The sequence below is a fragment of the Podarcis pityusensis genome, assembly GCF_964106645.2.
Source record: "Podarcis pityusensis genome assembly, chromosome: 1".
In the NCBI taxonomy this organism is placed as follows: Eukaryota; Metazoa; Chordata; class Lepidosauria; order Squamata; family Lacertidae; genus Podarcis; species Podarcis pityusensis.
The window spans coordinates 32,074,645-32,090,935 of NC_138028.1; the positions used below are offsets into that span (position 1 = coordinate 32,074,645).

At 42.1% G+C, this 16,291-nt stretch overlaps 1 protein-coding gene across 1 annotated transcript; it reads right to left on the minus strand.

The window, feature by feature from the left end:
* Window positions 1–34: 34 nt before the first annotated feature.
* BBOF1 (basal body orientation factor 1) lies at window positions 35–16,275 on the minus strand. The gene is made up of 11 exons (XM_080978380.1): window positions 16,160–16,275; window positions 15,751–16,021; window positions 14,610–14,675; window positions 13,254–13,397; window positions 12,423–12,503; window positions 11,882–11,952; window positions 11,484–11,628; window positions 9,711–10,204; window positions 7,230–7,334; window positions 5,554–5,622; window positions 35–458 (listed from the first exon to the last, which is right to left on the minus strand). Exons 1-11 carry the CDS (start codon window positions 16,198–16,200, stop codon window positions 341–343), a joined length of 1,605 nt encoding a protein of 534 aa, XP_080834506.1. The 5' UTR covers window positions 16,201–16,275; the 3' UTR covers window positions 35–340.
* Window positions 16,276–16,291: the final 16 nt, after the last annotated feature.

Here is a 16,291-nt window from a genome sequence, read left to right on the forward strand (position 1 = left end):
AACTTTGTATTGAATTAAGGCAAAAATCAGAAAGTTTCACCTTATCAAAAAGGGCTTTGAACGAAATGCCCTCATTTTTTATTTCAGAATACAGTTATACAATACAAAGACTTTAAAATGAAACAAATGTTACCAAGATATAGGATTCCATCTTGCAAGAAAGCATCAGTGAATTTTTAAAAAAGAAAGTCAAGTTGCCTTGAAAGAATAACTGAAGTAGTAAATTGAAATGTATAGAAAACATTTGAATTTCATCACTGCAGCATTATTTGCCTGATAGACCTGGAGCCCATGAAGAAAGGTGGCTTTCATTATATATTTTTCTTGATTAGCAGCCATCTTAGTTGGACTGTGGTGGTATAACCTGAATATCTGGAAGGGATGATCCTTTACGAGGTGACTCCGATAGTGGTGCCTGCTGAGTGATGAAAGCATAGACAGGAATTGTATCATCAGTGCTGTAATGGAAAGACAGTAAGAAGAGATCAGCATTAGCACATACATTCATCCAGATAAGCCTAACAATTGCCCTCAGTGTATTACACTTTCCATCTCAATTGTACTCAAGATTTCAGCAGCAAATTTAACCCCTTTTCACATTTAGGCTATAGGCCCAAACACACCCACACTTTTAGGGACGTTTCCCCTAATAGAACTGTCTCTCCTGCACAGAAAACTGTTCTGCTGTGCTTAGATCTTTGTGGGGGTGATCCTAGGTCAGGGGTCAGCAAACTTTTTCAGCAGGGGGCTGGTCCACTGTCCCTCAGACCTTGTGGGGGGCCGGACTATATTTTGAAAAAAAATAATAATGAATGAATTCCTATGCCCCAGAAATAACCCAGAGATGCATTTTAAATAAAAGCACACATTCTACTCACGTAAAAACACCAGGCAGGCCCCAGAAATAACCCAGAGATGCATTTTAAATTAAAGGACACATCCTACTCATGTAAAAACATGCTGATTCCCGGACCATCCGCGGGCTGGATTTAGAAGGTGATTGGGCTCGATCCAGCCCCCAGGCCTTAATTTGCCTACCTATGTCCTAGATAGTTGACAACAAAGGTCCTGGCCCATACTAAGGATGTCCTCCTGTGGGTAATGTCCTCAGCCATGCACACTGGAGGCACTGTGCCCTTGTCTCTATTTTCAACCTATTTTGCAGTCGGCTACCTTAGGCCAGCTGTTAGCTGGAACTCCAAAGAGTTCCCATTCCTTTCTCTGAAGGGATGAGAATATCAAGACCAAGTTGTGGCACTTGCCCTGATCTAGTAATGGTAGCCTAATAGCTGCCCAAACGTCACGGAGAAGGAAAATCAGTTGCTGGACTTCCCCAAACCCCATGCAAGTCAACAAAGAGGTGATAAGTAGGCCAGATTGAAAACAGATAATAAACCCAGTTCCCCTGCAAGGAAAAAAGCATTTCTCAGTGTGTAAGAGAAAGAAAGAGTATATACAGTGCCTTTAAAATGCCATGTTCTGGAACAAAGCATAGCTGTGGGGGATAAAGTAGCCCTGAGCTGTTTTTCTTTCTTTCTAAATATAGAGCTGCATGACTCAATAATAAATAATAATTATTAATAATAATAATTATTATTATTTATTATTTATACCCTGCCCAACAAAATATTTAAATACTATAGTCCGTCAAACATTAAAAGCTTCTCTAAACAGGGCTGCCCCTTCATGGATCACTGCCTTGCCGTGGCGAAGGGGCTTGAATAACTCAGAGAAGCTATGAACTATGCCGAGCAGGGCACCCAAGATGAACAGGTCATAGTGGAGAGTTTTGACCAAACGTGATCCACCTGGAGGAGGAACCGGCAAGCCACTCCAGTATCCCTGCCAAGAAAACTCCATGGACAAAGACAACAGGCATATAAAAGTTATGACGCTGGAAGATGAGCCCCTCAGGTTGGAAGGTGTCCAACATGCTACTGGGGAAGAGCGGAGGACAAGTACAAGTAGATCCAGAGCTGATGAAGCGGCTGGGCCAAAGCCGAAAGGACGCTCAGTTGCGGATATGCCTGGAAGCGAAAGGAAAGTCCAATGCTGTAAAGAAAAATATTGCATAGGAACCTGGAATGTAAGAACCATGAACCTGGGTAAGTTGGATGTGGTCAAAAATGAGATGGCAAGAATAAATATTGACATCCTGGGCATCAGTGAACTAAAATGGACGGGAATGGGCGAATTCAGTTCGGATGACCATCATATCTACTACTGTGGGCAAGAAACCCGTAAAAGAAATGGAGTGGCCCTCATAGTCAACAAAAGAGTGGCGAAAGCTGTACTGGGATGCAATCTCAAAAATGACAGAATGATCTCGATACGAATCCAAGGCAGACCTTTTAACATCACAGTAATCCAGGTTTATGCACCAACTACTGGTGCTGAAGAAACTGAAATTGACCAATTCTATGAAGACTTACAAGACCTTAAAGAAATGACACCAAAGAAGGATGTTCTTCTCATTATAGGGGATTGGAATGCTAAAGTAGGGAGTCAAGAGATAAAAGGAACAACTGGCAAGTTTGGCCTTGGAGATCAAAACGAAGCAGGGCAAAGTTCTGTCAAGTGAACAAGCTGGTCATCACAAACACACTTTTCCAACAACACAAGAGACGACTCTACACATGGACATCACCAGATGGGCAACATCAAAATCAGATTGATTATATTCTCTGCAGCCAAAGATGGAGCTCTATACAGTCAGCAAAAACAAGACTTGGAGCTGACTGTGGCTCAGATCATCAGCTTCTTATAGCAAAATTCAAGCTTAAACTGAAGAAAGCAGGAAAAACCACTGGGCCGGTAAGATACAATCTAAGTCAAATCCCTTATGAATACACAGTGGAAGTGAGGAACAGGTTTAAGGATTTAGATTTGCTGGACATAGTGCCTGAAGAACTATGGGTGGAGGCTCGCAACATTATACAGGAGGCAGCAACTAAAACCACCCCAATGAAAAAGAAATGCAAGAAAGCAAAGTGGCTGTCCAACGAGGCCTTACAAATAGCAGGGGAGAGAAGGCAAGCAAAATGCGAGGGAGATAGTGAAAGATACAGGAAATTGAATGCAGATTTCCAAAGAATAGCAAGGAGAGACAAGAAGGCCTTCTTAAACGAGCAATGCAAAGAAATAGAGGAAAACAACAGAATGGGAAGAACCAGAGATCTGTTCAAGAAAATCGGAAATATGAAAGGAACATTTCGTACAAAGATTACCATAATAAAGGACAAAAGTGGTAAGAAGCAGAAGACATCAAGAAGAGGTGGCAAGAATACACAGAGGAATTGTACCAGGAAGATATGGATGTCTCGTACACCCCAGGTAGTGTGGTTGCTGACCTTGAGCCAGACATTCTGGAGAGTGAAGTCAAATGGGCCTTAGAAAGCACTGCAAATAACAAGGCCAGTGGAAGTGATGGTATTCCAGCTGAACTATTTAAAATTTTAAAAGATGATGCTGTTAAGGTGCTACACTCAATATGCCAGCAAGTTTGGAAAACTCAGCAGTGGCCAGAGGATTGGAGAAGATCAGTCTACATCCCAATCCCAAAGAAGGGCAGTGCCAAAGAATGCTCCAACTACCGCACAATTGCACTCATTTCACACGCTAGCAAGGTTATGCTTAAAATTCTACAAGGAAGGCTCAAGCAGTATGTGGACCGAGAACTCCCAGAAGTGCAAGCTGGATTTAGAAGAGGCAGAGGAACCAGAGACCAAATTGCAAACATGCGCTGGATTATGGAGAAAGCTAGAGAGTTCCAGAAAGACATCTACTTCTGCTTCATTGACTATGCAAAAGCCTTTGACTGTGTCGACCACAGCAAACTATGGCAAGTTCTTAAAGAAATGGGAGTGCCTGATCACCTCATCTGTCTCCTGAGAAATCTCTATGTGGGACAAGAAGCTACAGTTAGAACTGGATATGGAACAACTGATTGGTTCAAAATTGGGAAAGGAGTACGACAAGGCTGTATTTTGTCTCCCTGCTTATTTAACTTATATGCAGAATTCATCATGCGAAAGGCTGGGCTGGATGAATCCGAAGCCGGAATTAAGATTGCCGGAAGAAATATCAACAACCTCAGATATGCAGATGACACAACCTTGATGGCAGAAAGTGAGGAGGAATTAAAGAACCTTTTATTGAGGGTGAAGGAGGAGAGTGCAAAATATGGTCTGAAGCTCAACATCAAAAAAACGAAGATCATGGCCACTGGTCCCATCACCTCCTGACAAATAGAAGGGGAAGAAATGGAGGCAGTAAGAGATTTTCCATGATCACTGCAGATGGTGACAGCAGTCACGAAATTAAAAGACGCCTGCTTCTTGGAAGAAAAGCAATGTCAAACCTAGACAGCATCTTAAAAAGTAGAGACATCACCTTGCCAACAAAGGTCCGTATAGTAAAAGCTATGGTTTTCCCAGTAGCGATGTATGGAAGTGAGAGCTGGATCATAAAGAAGGCTGATCGCCAAAGAATTGATGCTTTTGAATTATGGTGCTGGAGGAGATTCTTGAGAGTCCCATGGACTGCAAGAAGATCAAACGTATCCATTCTTAAGGAAATCAGCCCTGAGTACTCAGTGGAAGGACAGATCGTGAAGCTGAGGCTCCAATACTTTGGCCACCTCATGAGAAGAGAAGACTCCCTGGAAAAGACCCTGATGTTGGGAAAGATGGAGGGCACAAGGAGAAGGGGACGACAGAGGATGAGATGGTTGGATGGTGTTCTTGAAGCTACCAGCATGAGTTTGATCAAACTGCGGGAGGCAGTGGAGGACAGAAGTGCCTGGCGTGCTCTGGTCCATGGGGTCACGAAGAGTCGGACATGACTAAACAACTAAACAACAAACAGGGCTGCCTTCAGATGTCTTCTAAAAGTCTGGTAGTTGTTTTTGACATCTGGTGGGAGGGCGCTCCACAAGGCGGGTTGCCACTACCGAGAAGGCCCTCTGCCTGCTTCCCTGTAACTTGGCTTCTCACAGCAAGGGAATCGCCAGAAGGCCCTCTGCATCCTATTTCCTCTGCATCTCCATCTGTTACCCTTCCTCCTCCACAGGTCTCTCTGCATCCTATTGGACTTCTTTGTCTCTTTTTTCTCTAATTAGAGTCTACATCTCCATCTCTCAGCACTCCTGCTTTTTTCTTCCTTTGTGGCCACCTTCCATATCTACCTTTCTTTCACTGTGTAAATTGCTGGGAGAGTGTTGCCTTGTGTCTGTTGATCAAACTCAATGAAGAAGTCAGACATGCAGAACAACTAGCTACAACATGCTGGAAAAGGTAATGCTAATTCCATCACATATATCCAGAAGGATAGAAAGTGAAGATGTAGTAATACAAGCATTCTTACCTTATTTTCTGTGGCTTTTGGTTGGACCTAGTCTGTCTTACATGACACTGCCAGCATAGATCTTCCCATGCTGGCAGGGTAACATGGGAATTGCTCATGCTAGTACTAACTACCATTGCCCTTTCTGGAAAGTGGGACAGTGCTACAAAAAGAAGTACTAAGTCACTAGATAAATGCAAATTCTCTTACCCAGCGTTCTTTGGTTCTGCTAAATTTATTGTGTCTGGAGTTATGGGAACCAAAGCTTGACCGTATTTCCTATAAAACAGAAATGACAGCAAAAATCATCAGTTCAGTTCCCATTTCTGTAATTTTCCTTGTGATGAGAGTTGGATGAAAAGAAAGCAGACACTGCTGATCTGTTATCAAGCATTTTCTCTCTCCTCTGCCCAGAACTCCCAGAGTCAATGCTATTCTGTGACCCTGCAAAACTTTGGGGAAATCATTGACTCTGCAATGAATCTACACACCTGAACTTCTGTTCCATTTTCTCCTCCTGAATAGTAAGTTAGTTTGCACTTTATTTCAATACTATGTGTCAGAATGCACTAGTAACTAAGGCTGTGAGCCTAACCATGTCTACTCAGCAGTCAGTCCCACTGAATTCAATGGAGCTCACTGCTACTTATTGCCAGATAAGTGGGATTCGAATCACTACTTAAATTTTCAAAACTAGAGAAAATACTTCATAATTCTGTCATTTTAAATTTTAGTACTTCTTAATAAAGTCTGGATACCCATTTCCCCCATTAGCTAGTTAGGACCTGTACAAGAAAAAGGAACACAGAAATATTTTTCCAAGCTACTCTTTCCTATTTGCATTCTTGCTCTAATACAGAGGACGACATCCAGTAGCATTCATCCTTTTCAGCAGTGGAGGCAGGACTTGCAGAAGCTTCCATCTTCCGCTTGCAGGAGTTAACGTCTCTTTTTTGTTCTGACTATGCTAGGAAAGGACGCGGGTGGCGCTGTGGGTTAAACCACAGAGCCTAGGACTTGCCGATCAGAAGGTCGGCGGTTCAAATCCCTGCGACGGGGTGAGCTCCCGTTGCTCGGTCCCAGCTCCTGCCAACCTAGCAGTTCGAAAGCACGTCAAAGTGCAAGTAAATAAATAGGTACCACTCTAGCGGGAAGGTAAACGGCGTTTCCGTGCGCTGCTCTGGTTTGCCAGAAGCGGCTTAGTCATGCTGGCCACATGACCCGGAAGCTGTACGCCGGCTCCCTCGGCCAATAAAGCAAGATGAGCGCCGCAACCCCAGAGTAGGCCACAACTGGACCTAATGGTCAGGGGTCCCTTCATCTTTATGTTAGGAAAGCAGGGCAGCTAGAATTTCTCAGTCTCAGGCCTAGTGGTTCTAATTCAATCAAAAGCAAAATATGGTATTTACTTTCTGCAAACCCCTCCTTCAAAAAAAATCTGGTTTAGCTAGTGAAAGATCCAGTTTCAACATTTCCAACACCACCAGAGGAGTGTTTCCAACTACCCTTCGGAAGCCCTGCAAGTTGCTGCAGGAAAGGAACTATGAGCGATCACGTGAGAGGGGTGTTTCTAGGACCAAGCAGAAACTATCAAGCTCTCTTGTTATTTTTTGCTATTGCAAATTCTTTGTTAATGCCATCTTATTATATTAGTACTGAAATGTTGTGTTTTTTATTTGTTATATTTTGTTATTATGTTGTTTTATTATGTTGTTATGAAATTGTTCCTATGATGTTGACTTTTGTTGTAAGTCACTTTGAGCATGATTCTTTTTGTGGACCATTTCTCAAGGGTTTCCGTTTGGCGAACAAGTGCTGAACTGAAAAATAGGCAGCTACCCTAAGGATTCTATAGCCCTTGCTCGCTGTAACAGACAGGACTTTACCGTTGTTTAAGGCCATTCATTTTTGCAAAGAGTAGCCTCAGCACACTCTCCTTCTGTTCCCAGGTCAAATCAGAAATGTCCAGTTTTCCTTTCTGAATATTTGTCCTACAGAAAAAAAGATAAAATCAATAAATCAGTACCTTACGACCATAACCTACAAATATATACCCTAAATGACTGTGTCCTAGATCAGCTGGTCACTGAACTGATGGAGGAGGAAGTGACCCTGGACTTAATCTTAAGGGGCATCCAAGAACTGGTGTGATTGGGAACAGTCATTGTGCCACTAATGAATCCAATATATGTGTAAAATGAACAATTGCCAAAGTTCAACGCATCACATTTGACTTCAAAAAGAAGCTTCTAAAAAATTAGGGGACTGTTAAAAAGGAATTTGAAAGGGAAAGTCAGGAAAGTCAAATCTTCCCAGAATGTTTTAGGATCATGCAAAACCTCAATAATAGCAGCTTAGATCAGGAAAGACACCACCAAGGTTCTCCTGGAGGTGCAACCATAAAACTGCTAGCACGTTTGCAAAATGAAGGAAGGTCCGGTATGGTTTCAAATTAGATGGGGGACCATGTGTTGAGATTTCAGCATTGCAGGGGGCTGGGACTAGATGACCCCCGGGATGCCTTCCAACTCCACAATTCTATGATTCATAGGCCAAGATGATGCCACTGCAATTAAGGAGCAACTTCAAGGAAGCTATTAGATTCAAGAAGGAATGTTTCCGGGGGAAATGGGCCAAATGAGGGGGAAAAGGAAAACAAACTTCAGCCAAAAAAATAAAAAGCAAGCAGATGGCAAGGAATGTCCCCAAATAAATAAATTTAAAAATGCATTTACAGCTAGCAATAAAAAGTATGTAAATTAAAAGTAGAAGCTAGCTAGGGAACAGTTGGACCTTTAGACTACAAGGGTGTCAAAGTGTGCAGATGGAAGAAAGGGAAATCAAAGAAAAGCTTTTGCTTCCAAAGATGTAAGGCAAGCACTTGTAACTGAACTAACTTTCTCAGGAAAGGACTCTGAGGGACTAAGGCAAATAGTGGTGACAAGAGACAAAGGTATTATGGACAAAATAAAAATGATCACCTGATCCAGATGGCATCCGACTAAGAGTTCTTAAAGACCTCAAATTGCTGATCTTGTAACAAAAATATGTAGTTTGTCCTTAAGACTGGTACTGTATCTGTGTTTGAGGACTGGAAATGTAACACCAATGTTTAAGAAGGGATCCAGGAAATTACAGGCAGGTTAGTTGAACATCTGTTTCAGGGAAACTGGTGGAAAAGGTATTAAAAATAACATCATAGTATACAGAAGAACAAGCCTTGCTCAAGAAGATTCAGAGCTCTTTGAGAGCATCTGGAAGCATGTGAATAGGGGTGATCCAGTACACACAGTGTGCTTGGACTTTCAAAAAGCTCTTGATAAAGTACCTCGTCAAAGACTCTTGGGTAAGCTTAACAGAGATAAGAGAACAGGTCCTCTTACAGATCAGTAACTGCTGGAAATAAAACAGGAAGCAGAGAAGAGGAATAAATGAACAGTTCTTCAAATGGAGAGATGGAAGAAGCAGAGTCCTTCAGTGATCTGCATTGGAAGCAGTGCTTTTTAAACTTATTCATCATGATTTGGAGTTGGGGTGACATCCAATAGTTCAGGTTGGGAAAAACAAACAGGACAAAGGGATTGTGAGGAACTCTAATAGGTTCTTCCTAAACTGGGTGAACAGACATTAAAATGGCATATGCAATTTAAGCACCACGTAAAGTGATACACACTGGAGAAAGAAGTCCTAACTTCACATATCTGCTTATATGGTCTGAACCAGTGGTGCCTAACCACAAGAGAGATTTAGAATCATGACATTAAGAGCTGTTTTGACAGTGGAATTGACTACCTGAGAAGGTGATGGACTCTCCTTCATTGGAGACTTTTAAACAGGGATAGGATGACTACCTGTCAGGGATTCCTTAGTTGTGTTTCCAGCATTACACAGGGTTAGATTAGATGACCCTTTAGATCCCTTTCAACTCTACAGTTATATGGCTCTATCTCCTTACTCTTGTGCTGTAGTAAGCTTCTCTATCTGGCTTCCAGGTTTCTCTCCAGGCAATGCCTCTCCTTGGGTATTTTGGCCAGGATGGAATGTGCCCTTAAATTCTGACAGTGCATTTTGCTTGCCAGAATACAGGATAGAGAGGGTGTGTGAAGAAACTAGCTTATTGTACAAAAGTAAAATTTTCATTTGTCACTCCACCCACTTTACCTTTGGCTCCACTCACTACTGGCATGTGGTCCCAGAAGGTTGCCAAGAAAGAAATGTGTTTCAGGCTAAAAAAGGATCCCTACCCCGGCCCTATCCTAAGACAGTCTAAATTGAGGTGTACTATTTCACAGGGATTTTTACACACTTTCTGTTCCTGGCAGCCAGGGCCACCAGAAAGAAAACTTCTACAATTCTACCACATGTACCATTTCTCTGCTTCCAGAAGGTCCATTTGTACACTATTTGTGCTGTGCTCATTGTTGTTAAAGGTTCTGATTTTAGGGTATTCATCTTTCCCTGCATATGCTGCCATCATTTTTCTTTGATATGCATCTTGAGCCACCTGCTTGTAGCACTTTCTGCTGGTTATGATCTCCTGTTTCACCTGCTCCAGAGCATCTAAGAAGAACTTCTCCACCTCAGTTCTTTGGTCCAGGATATTTCTGGCCAGTTTCTTCACTCTGCTCATCTCTCGGTCCTTCATTTCCAGCAGCTGCTGCAGCTTTGCAATTTCTGTCTGGCCTGCCTGGTTCTGCATCAAAGCCTTCTGTTGGGTACTTTCAACTTCAGTTTTAAATTCTCGGGTCATATGATAAACAGCTTCTTCCAGTTTTTTCACCCTGTTTTGCAGGTCCTGGATCAGGGCTTTCTGCTGAGTAATTTGCCGTATCTTTTCGTGAACTAACAATTCATTGGTTTCCTTTAAAAATAAATAAATAAAATTACTTGCAAGGTAGTACTGTTTGAAAGCTGTCTTTTGATCATCAAAGCTTTCAGACAATTAAAATTCTTGAAACGGTTATAAACAAAATTGAAAACTTCAATGGATCACAGACTAGATTAAAATTTGTCCTGCTTGCAACATTCGCCAATCTCAGATAGGCAGATTAAAGAGTCCACTGCTGAGCAGCTTGCACACACCTTCTCTCCCTTCAACTCATGCTCAATCTGATAAAAACAAACTTAACAAGCTTTCTCTTCCAGTTAATATGCAAAACTAGTGCATTTTGGAGGGAAACTACTATAGGTTTTAGGTTAGCCACAGGTAGTTGAAACGGACAGTGTTCAATTGGAATGACTAATTTATGTTTAAATCTAGAACTTTCACAATAGTGATGGGATTTGGACTAATTTTAAAACTATTCTGGCTCTGATATATGACTATAATAATCAATAATGGGTGGAATTCAGTGCTGTGCTTCTTCTATCGTTCAGTCTGCACAAGCAGCAGCCTGCCAGATGGAACGATCCTGCCTCCCCCATGCCCTGTTCTGGGGTTCTCCTGTCTGCCAGCTCAGAGCCAATTTGGGAGGGTTGGGAAGAGGGAGCCCAGTCGCAAGTGGGTTGAGCTGCTTAGGTAAATCCCACCCACTGAATATATCCCAAAATCTCAAAATACCGAAGGAGAAAATATAGAATATGGTCTTCAGTGGACACCTATTCATGCATTACTGGTGTGTAAGGCATTTGCATGCTCAAGGCCCACAACATGACCTCACCCCTGAAATTACATCCCCAGGCTGCATAACCAATGTCCACATGTTGAATGGTATCTGAAAATGATTCCATACGCACAAGCTGCTGTTCAAATACAAGGATCCATGTGATCAGGACACTTACACAACCCGATGTACTATTGACATCTAGGTGCCACATGTAGGTGTAACAGCAGCTGCTCCCATGTTTGCATTCCTTTGAAAGCAGATAAAGGCTAGATAAAGACTAGCCTGGGAACAAGTCATCAGCCCTGCCCCTGTTTCAACACGAGTGCCCTACATGCAAGTAACATGTGAATTGGTGTTAGAAGCCTTTTCATTACAGAACAGAACAGGAGCTTTAGCTTCCCAATATACCACCAAATGTTAAGTGATTTTGGCATAGATATGGAGAGGTGCTAGCTCTCATGAACCTGCACAAATAGAATTTCAAGGGATCTTATGTATAGGAGAATGAAAAAGGTAAGAAGTCATAAACTTAACCTTCTCCTGCAAGAGAAAGGCATTTTTCTCCTCCAATTTTTGCTTGGCTTTTTGTAACTCTTCTGTTTCCCTCATGTGGTATCCAAGAGCCTCATGAAGACGAACATTCTCTGAAAAAACAGCTTTTCCAGCAGCATCCAACTGCCTGAATAAATGTAAAGACTATTCAGCAGTTGGAATCACAAATTTCCTGTATTAATCACAATACGTCACAGTGCACAAGCTGTAGATACAAAACAAACAGATGGAGACAGCATTCATGGGTGTGTTAAGGCTGCTTTGGGTCCAGCATCATATTTACTTATCAGAAACAAAGCACCCATGTGGATATCCTACGAATTACCATACTTTAGCACCTTCACAATGGTTAAAGAACAGAGAAATCAAGCAAGTCTTACACAATGGCTTCATGGTGAGCCCTTTCTGCTAGCATATAAATCTTCTTCTCTGCTTCTCTTTCAAGTCGTTGCTGAAAGAAGCATAAACAGATATTTTGCAATGAAAACCAGGCATAAAGCGGCATTCACATTTCAAAAGTATGTGAAGGAAGTGTTTGCCCCTTCTGTGTTATAGAAAATAATAAAAGGTTGCACTGTGAAAGTTGAGGTTCAATACAGACAGAGGCGGAATGGCAGAGATCCATAACTTTTCCTTAAAATCTGTACCTATTTCCTTATTTATTATTTCAGGCTGGGGGAAGATAACAGAACAGGCAAAATTATGCAAATCTGGAATCTGGATCAGTACAGTACTTCATATTTCTTCATTCCATACATATCTAGGTGGTTCAAAAAGTTGTCCATGCATAGACTGCAAGCCCCATATTGCTGCCTCGGAGCTGTTTGAACTGGTGGATTGAAGCAGACATCCTGTGCATTATCGTAAGGACTGTGCATGCTGAAACAACATATGCACCGTACTACTGCCCAAACACTATACCTTTTCTTCAAGGAACTTTTTCTCCAACATGCAGATTGTTTCCTGATGTTCTTTTTCTGTGATTTCCATAATTTCATTGAGCTAGGATTTTAAGAAATATTTAATTATTATTTTAACCATCTAAATGACAATTTAAACAAAACTCTCTAGAGCGGTATCTCACAATATGCCACACGTTTTTCTTATATGTCCGTATTGCATGCCTTGAAACTCACAGTGCTTTCACTATCTGTTACCTGAAAATTTACCAGCTCGCTTTTTCACATTTTTGCAAGTTTGCATATCAGGTAACCAATGCTTTTTTCTAGAAAAATAGTTGCCAGTACTCACCGTGAAGTTGTTACAATAAGTACCACATTTTTTAACAACAACGAAAGAGGTGCCAGTACCGCTTCCCCTTCAAAGTACACCGTGAAAAAAGCACTGCAGGTAACACTTACTTTGTGAGCAATGCTGATTGCACAGGCCTTGCATACCTTCTCACATTTTGACATAGCTTTTAATCTTTGTCAGAGTATATAATCCAAAATCTGCTACACACAAATCTTGAAAATATCTCAGTTGAAGTGCACATCACATTATATATGATAAGCTTAATAAATTGCTAAAAGGTCATCAAACTGCAAATGTAAACACTTGATTTTCTTACAAAAATCCAAGGAAAAAACTTTCTGTCTCATTCTAGTAACTTCTGAGCCTGTCTCTCAAAACTTCATTTCATTTTTCCAAATTACACTTTGGCAGTCCAGCACAGCTGCACTTTAGCATGGCAGTCTAGAGATCACCCAATGCACTTCTAACGCTTAGCAGAATAGATGCTAATAAACTTACATCTTCAAGTTGTTTTTCCAAAAGAGCTTTCTTTTTACGAAAATCCATTATCATTTTCAGCTCAACTTGAATTAGGCCAATTTCTTTGGCCTTCTTGTTGAATTTTTCCTCCATCTCCTCCAACTGTTTGGTGTAATATTGTACCTGCAAATTAGAAACTTTTAGCAAGATAAAAAAAGAAAAGAAAACTAATGGTGCAATCCTACCCTAGGTATCTGCTGGCCGAATGGCCTTTGGAAGTGGAAGAACTCCTTTTCCACTGGTGGAATTGAACCTACAGAGGCAGAACAAGTTATCCACTGCCAGAACCCTGTTGTTACACTGATGAAAGACCCCATCAGATGAAAAATTACACCAGCAAAATCCCAGAGGTAGAGTGGCAGAGAAAAGGGTAGGGCATGGAAGAGAAGCATACTATCAGTATTTGTAATTGCACACTCATATCCATGAACATGGAGGAAATCTATGTGAGGACACAAACTGGCTTAAGTTCTGATTGTCCCACTGATTACCATGGGAGGAAACAGAGAAAAATGAGCATATTGCATTAGGATCAGCTTGATGTGTAGCATGTTTAAAAATAATTCACATTAAAGAGCATCACTAGGGAAGAGCTACCAATAAAAAACTAAAATAACTTAACAAAATGAAGCTTTAAATGATGACCTTTTAGAACCAAATAATAGTATAACAATTCCAAGTCAGTTCTACCTCCAGTTGCATAAGCCAAATGTTGATGAGAACTCCATCTCTGACTCTAGGCATGCTTATTTAGAAATAAGTCATTGAGTTGAATGGAACTTAATCCCAGGTAAGGGTGTGTTGCCATGAGGTTGAGTATTAACATACTTTGGACTTAGTTTTCCAATTTTTTTCCTGGCAAATCCTGCCCCCAAAAAACAGTTAAGGTAGGATTGCCATATTCCCAAAAGTGAAAATCCGGACAACGTTGTTGAGTTTTTTTCTTCTTGGGGGGAGGGGAGGAGAGGGGGGACAAAATTGTTAAGAACACACATGCACCCCAATTATGTTTTTAGACTTTTAAAATGATTTTTAAAGCATTTCTTTTTTTAAAAGAAAGCTCTACTTGCCATACATCCAGGTTTTCCCAGACATTTTGACGCTTCGGCAAAAATCCACCCGGATGCCATTTTCAGAGCGTGAACATATGACAGCCCTAGTTAAAGACTTAGTCATGACTTAAAGAGTTGAACCACTAGATGTTAGAAGATTAAATATATTTACTGTAAAACAGTCTTGTGCAACTTATCTATTGTCAGGTACAACCCAAAATGTGCTTAGTCTGGTTTTCAGTGTGTCATTGTACCAACAGAATCAAAAGACATGTCTATTCACCAGTTCATCGTTCTCTTCTTTGGCTTTTTGCTTCACCTCAATCAACTGCAGCTTTAGCTTCTCAATCTACATATTAAAAAAAAGAAAATGAGGAAAAAAATCAATCATTTTATGGATTGGAAAAATCCAGTTCAGGGCTCACACGGTGGAATGGAAGAACAAAGAGCTTTCCCAAGGTGAGGGTGTGTGACCTAGCTAAGCCTGACAGGACAGCTTTATAGTTTTGGTCCCTCCACACATTAATTAGATTTAAGCATGTTAGTTATATGAGGGTGATTATTTCATACTTTCTCCATATCTTTATTTGCAAAAGTGCTACAGTAGTTAGGGTATTTGCTGTGAAAGTCTTACAGTCAGTGGGCTGAATAAGTAGGCTGTTAAATTGTAAAGGAAAGCCAAACTATACATACTGAATGACACTCCATATTAGTACTTTTGTACTATTGATTTTGAAGACCAATGGAAAATGAAAGGATAATAGTTTTGGCAAACGCTATCTGTTGCAAAGAAAGAAAATCTAAACAGTGTTGAGAAGAAACACTTTCCTCCTCATCTAGGTTGTTTTCCCCCTTAAAAAGTGTAGCAGTGGCGATTGCTCTGAAATTCTATGTCACGTCTCCATTCTGAAAGTACATGCCATATGACAGGTGTGGGGAACCTTTGGCACTCCAGATGTTCCTGAAGAGGTGGGTCCCAGCCTTTGGCCACTCTTGCTAGGGCTAAAAAGGCAACATCTGGAGGGTTAAAAGTTTCCCACACCAGTTTTAAGATTGCCTAATGAATACAACAGCAATCAGTTCCTTCATTTTTATTTTTATTTTGGTTGTGGGGTTTTTTTGTGTATACACACACGTATACAGTGCTTTTTTCTGGGAGGACGCAGGGGGACGCATACCCCTAAACATTTTGTGCATCTAAGTTTGGCCTCATTGAGGGCAGTATTTCAATATGAGTAGGAAAGTGAGAGCACCCCTAAACATGTTTTTAGAAAAAGAGAGCACTGCATCTGTGTATTAAAACCGTGGAACTAGACAGATTATTCTGAGTTAGCTCGACAGGCTGGAAAGATCGTAGCCTTCAGCGTTAAGGGGTAGCAACTCTGCAAAAGGAGGAGGAAGTTCGCCTGCTGTTCCACACCTACCAGATCTTCCTTCTCCATGTCCTGCCTCTTGAGGTAGCCCATCACGTCCACCGTGTCCCTCTCCAGCCGCCGCTGCTGCCGCTCCAGCTCCTCGTTGTTCTGCGCGAGGCGGCGGGCGGCGGCGCGGTACTCCTTGCGGGAGAGCTCGGTCACCTCCAGCCTGGCCTCCCATAGCGACGCCGCAGCTTTAGCCCTGTCGGCCTCCGACTCCTCCTTCAGGGCCTTCACGTCAACCTTCTTGCCGCTGCCGCCGGGGCCGCCCTTCTTCCCCCTGAGGGAAGCGAGCGACACCGCGCCATAGGAGGGTCAAGGGGTCCGGGCGACTCTCGCTCCCACCCGCCAGATTTGCCCGGAGAGGTGGGTCCCAGCGCCATCCCGCCCGCCCGTCCCCGTCTCCCTAGCTACCTACTTCCCGCCTTTCGCCGCTTTCGCCTTCCCTTTCCCCTTCATGTTTCCCCCTAGAAGCCACGCCGGTGTTTTCCCTCGCGGCGGCCCGTTGCTACGGCAACCGGGCGTCGCGGGAAGATGAGGACGATGGCGC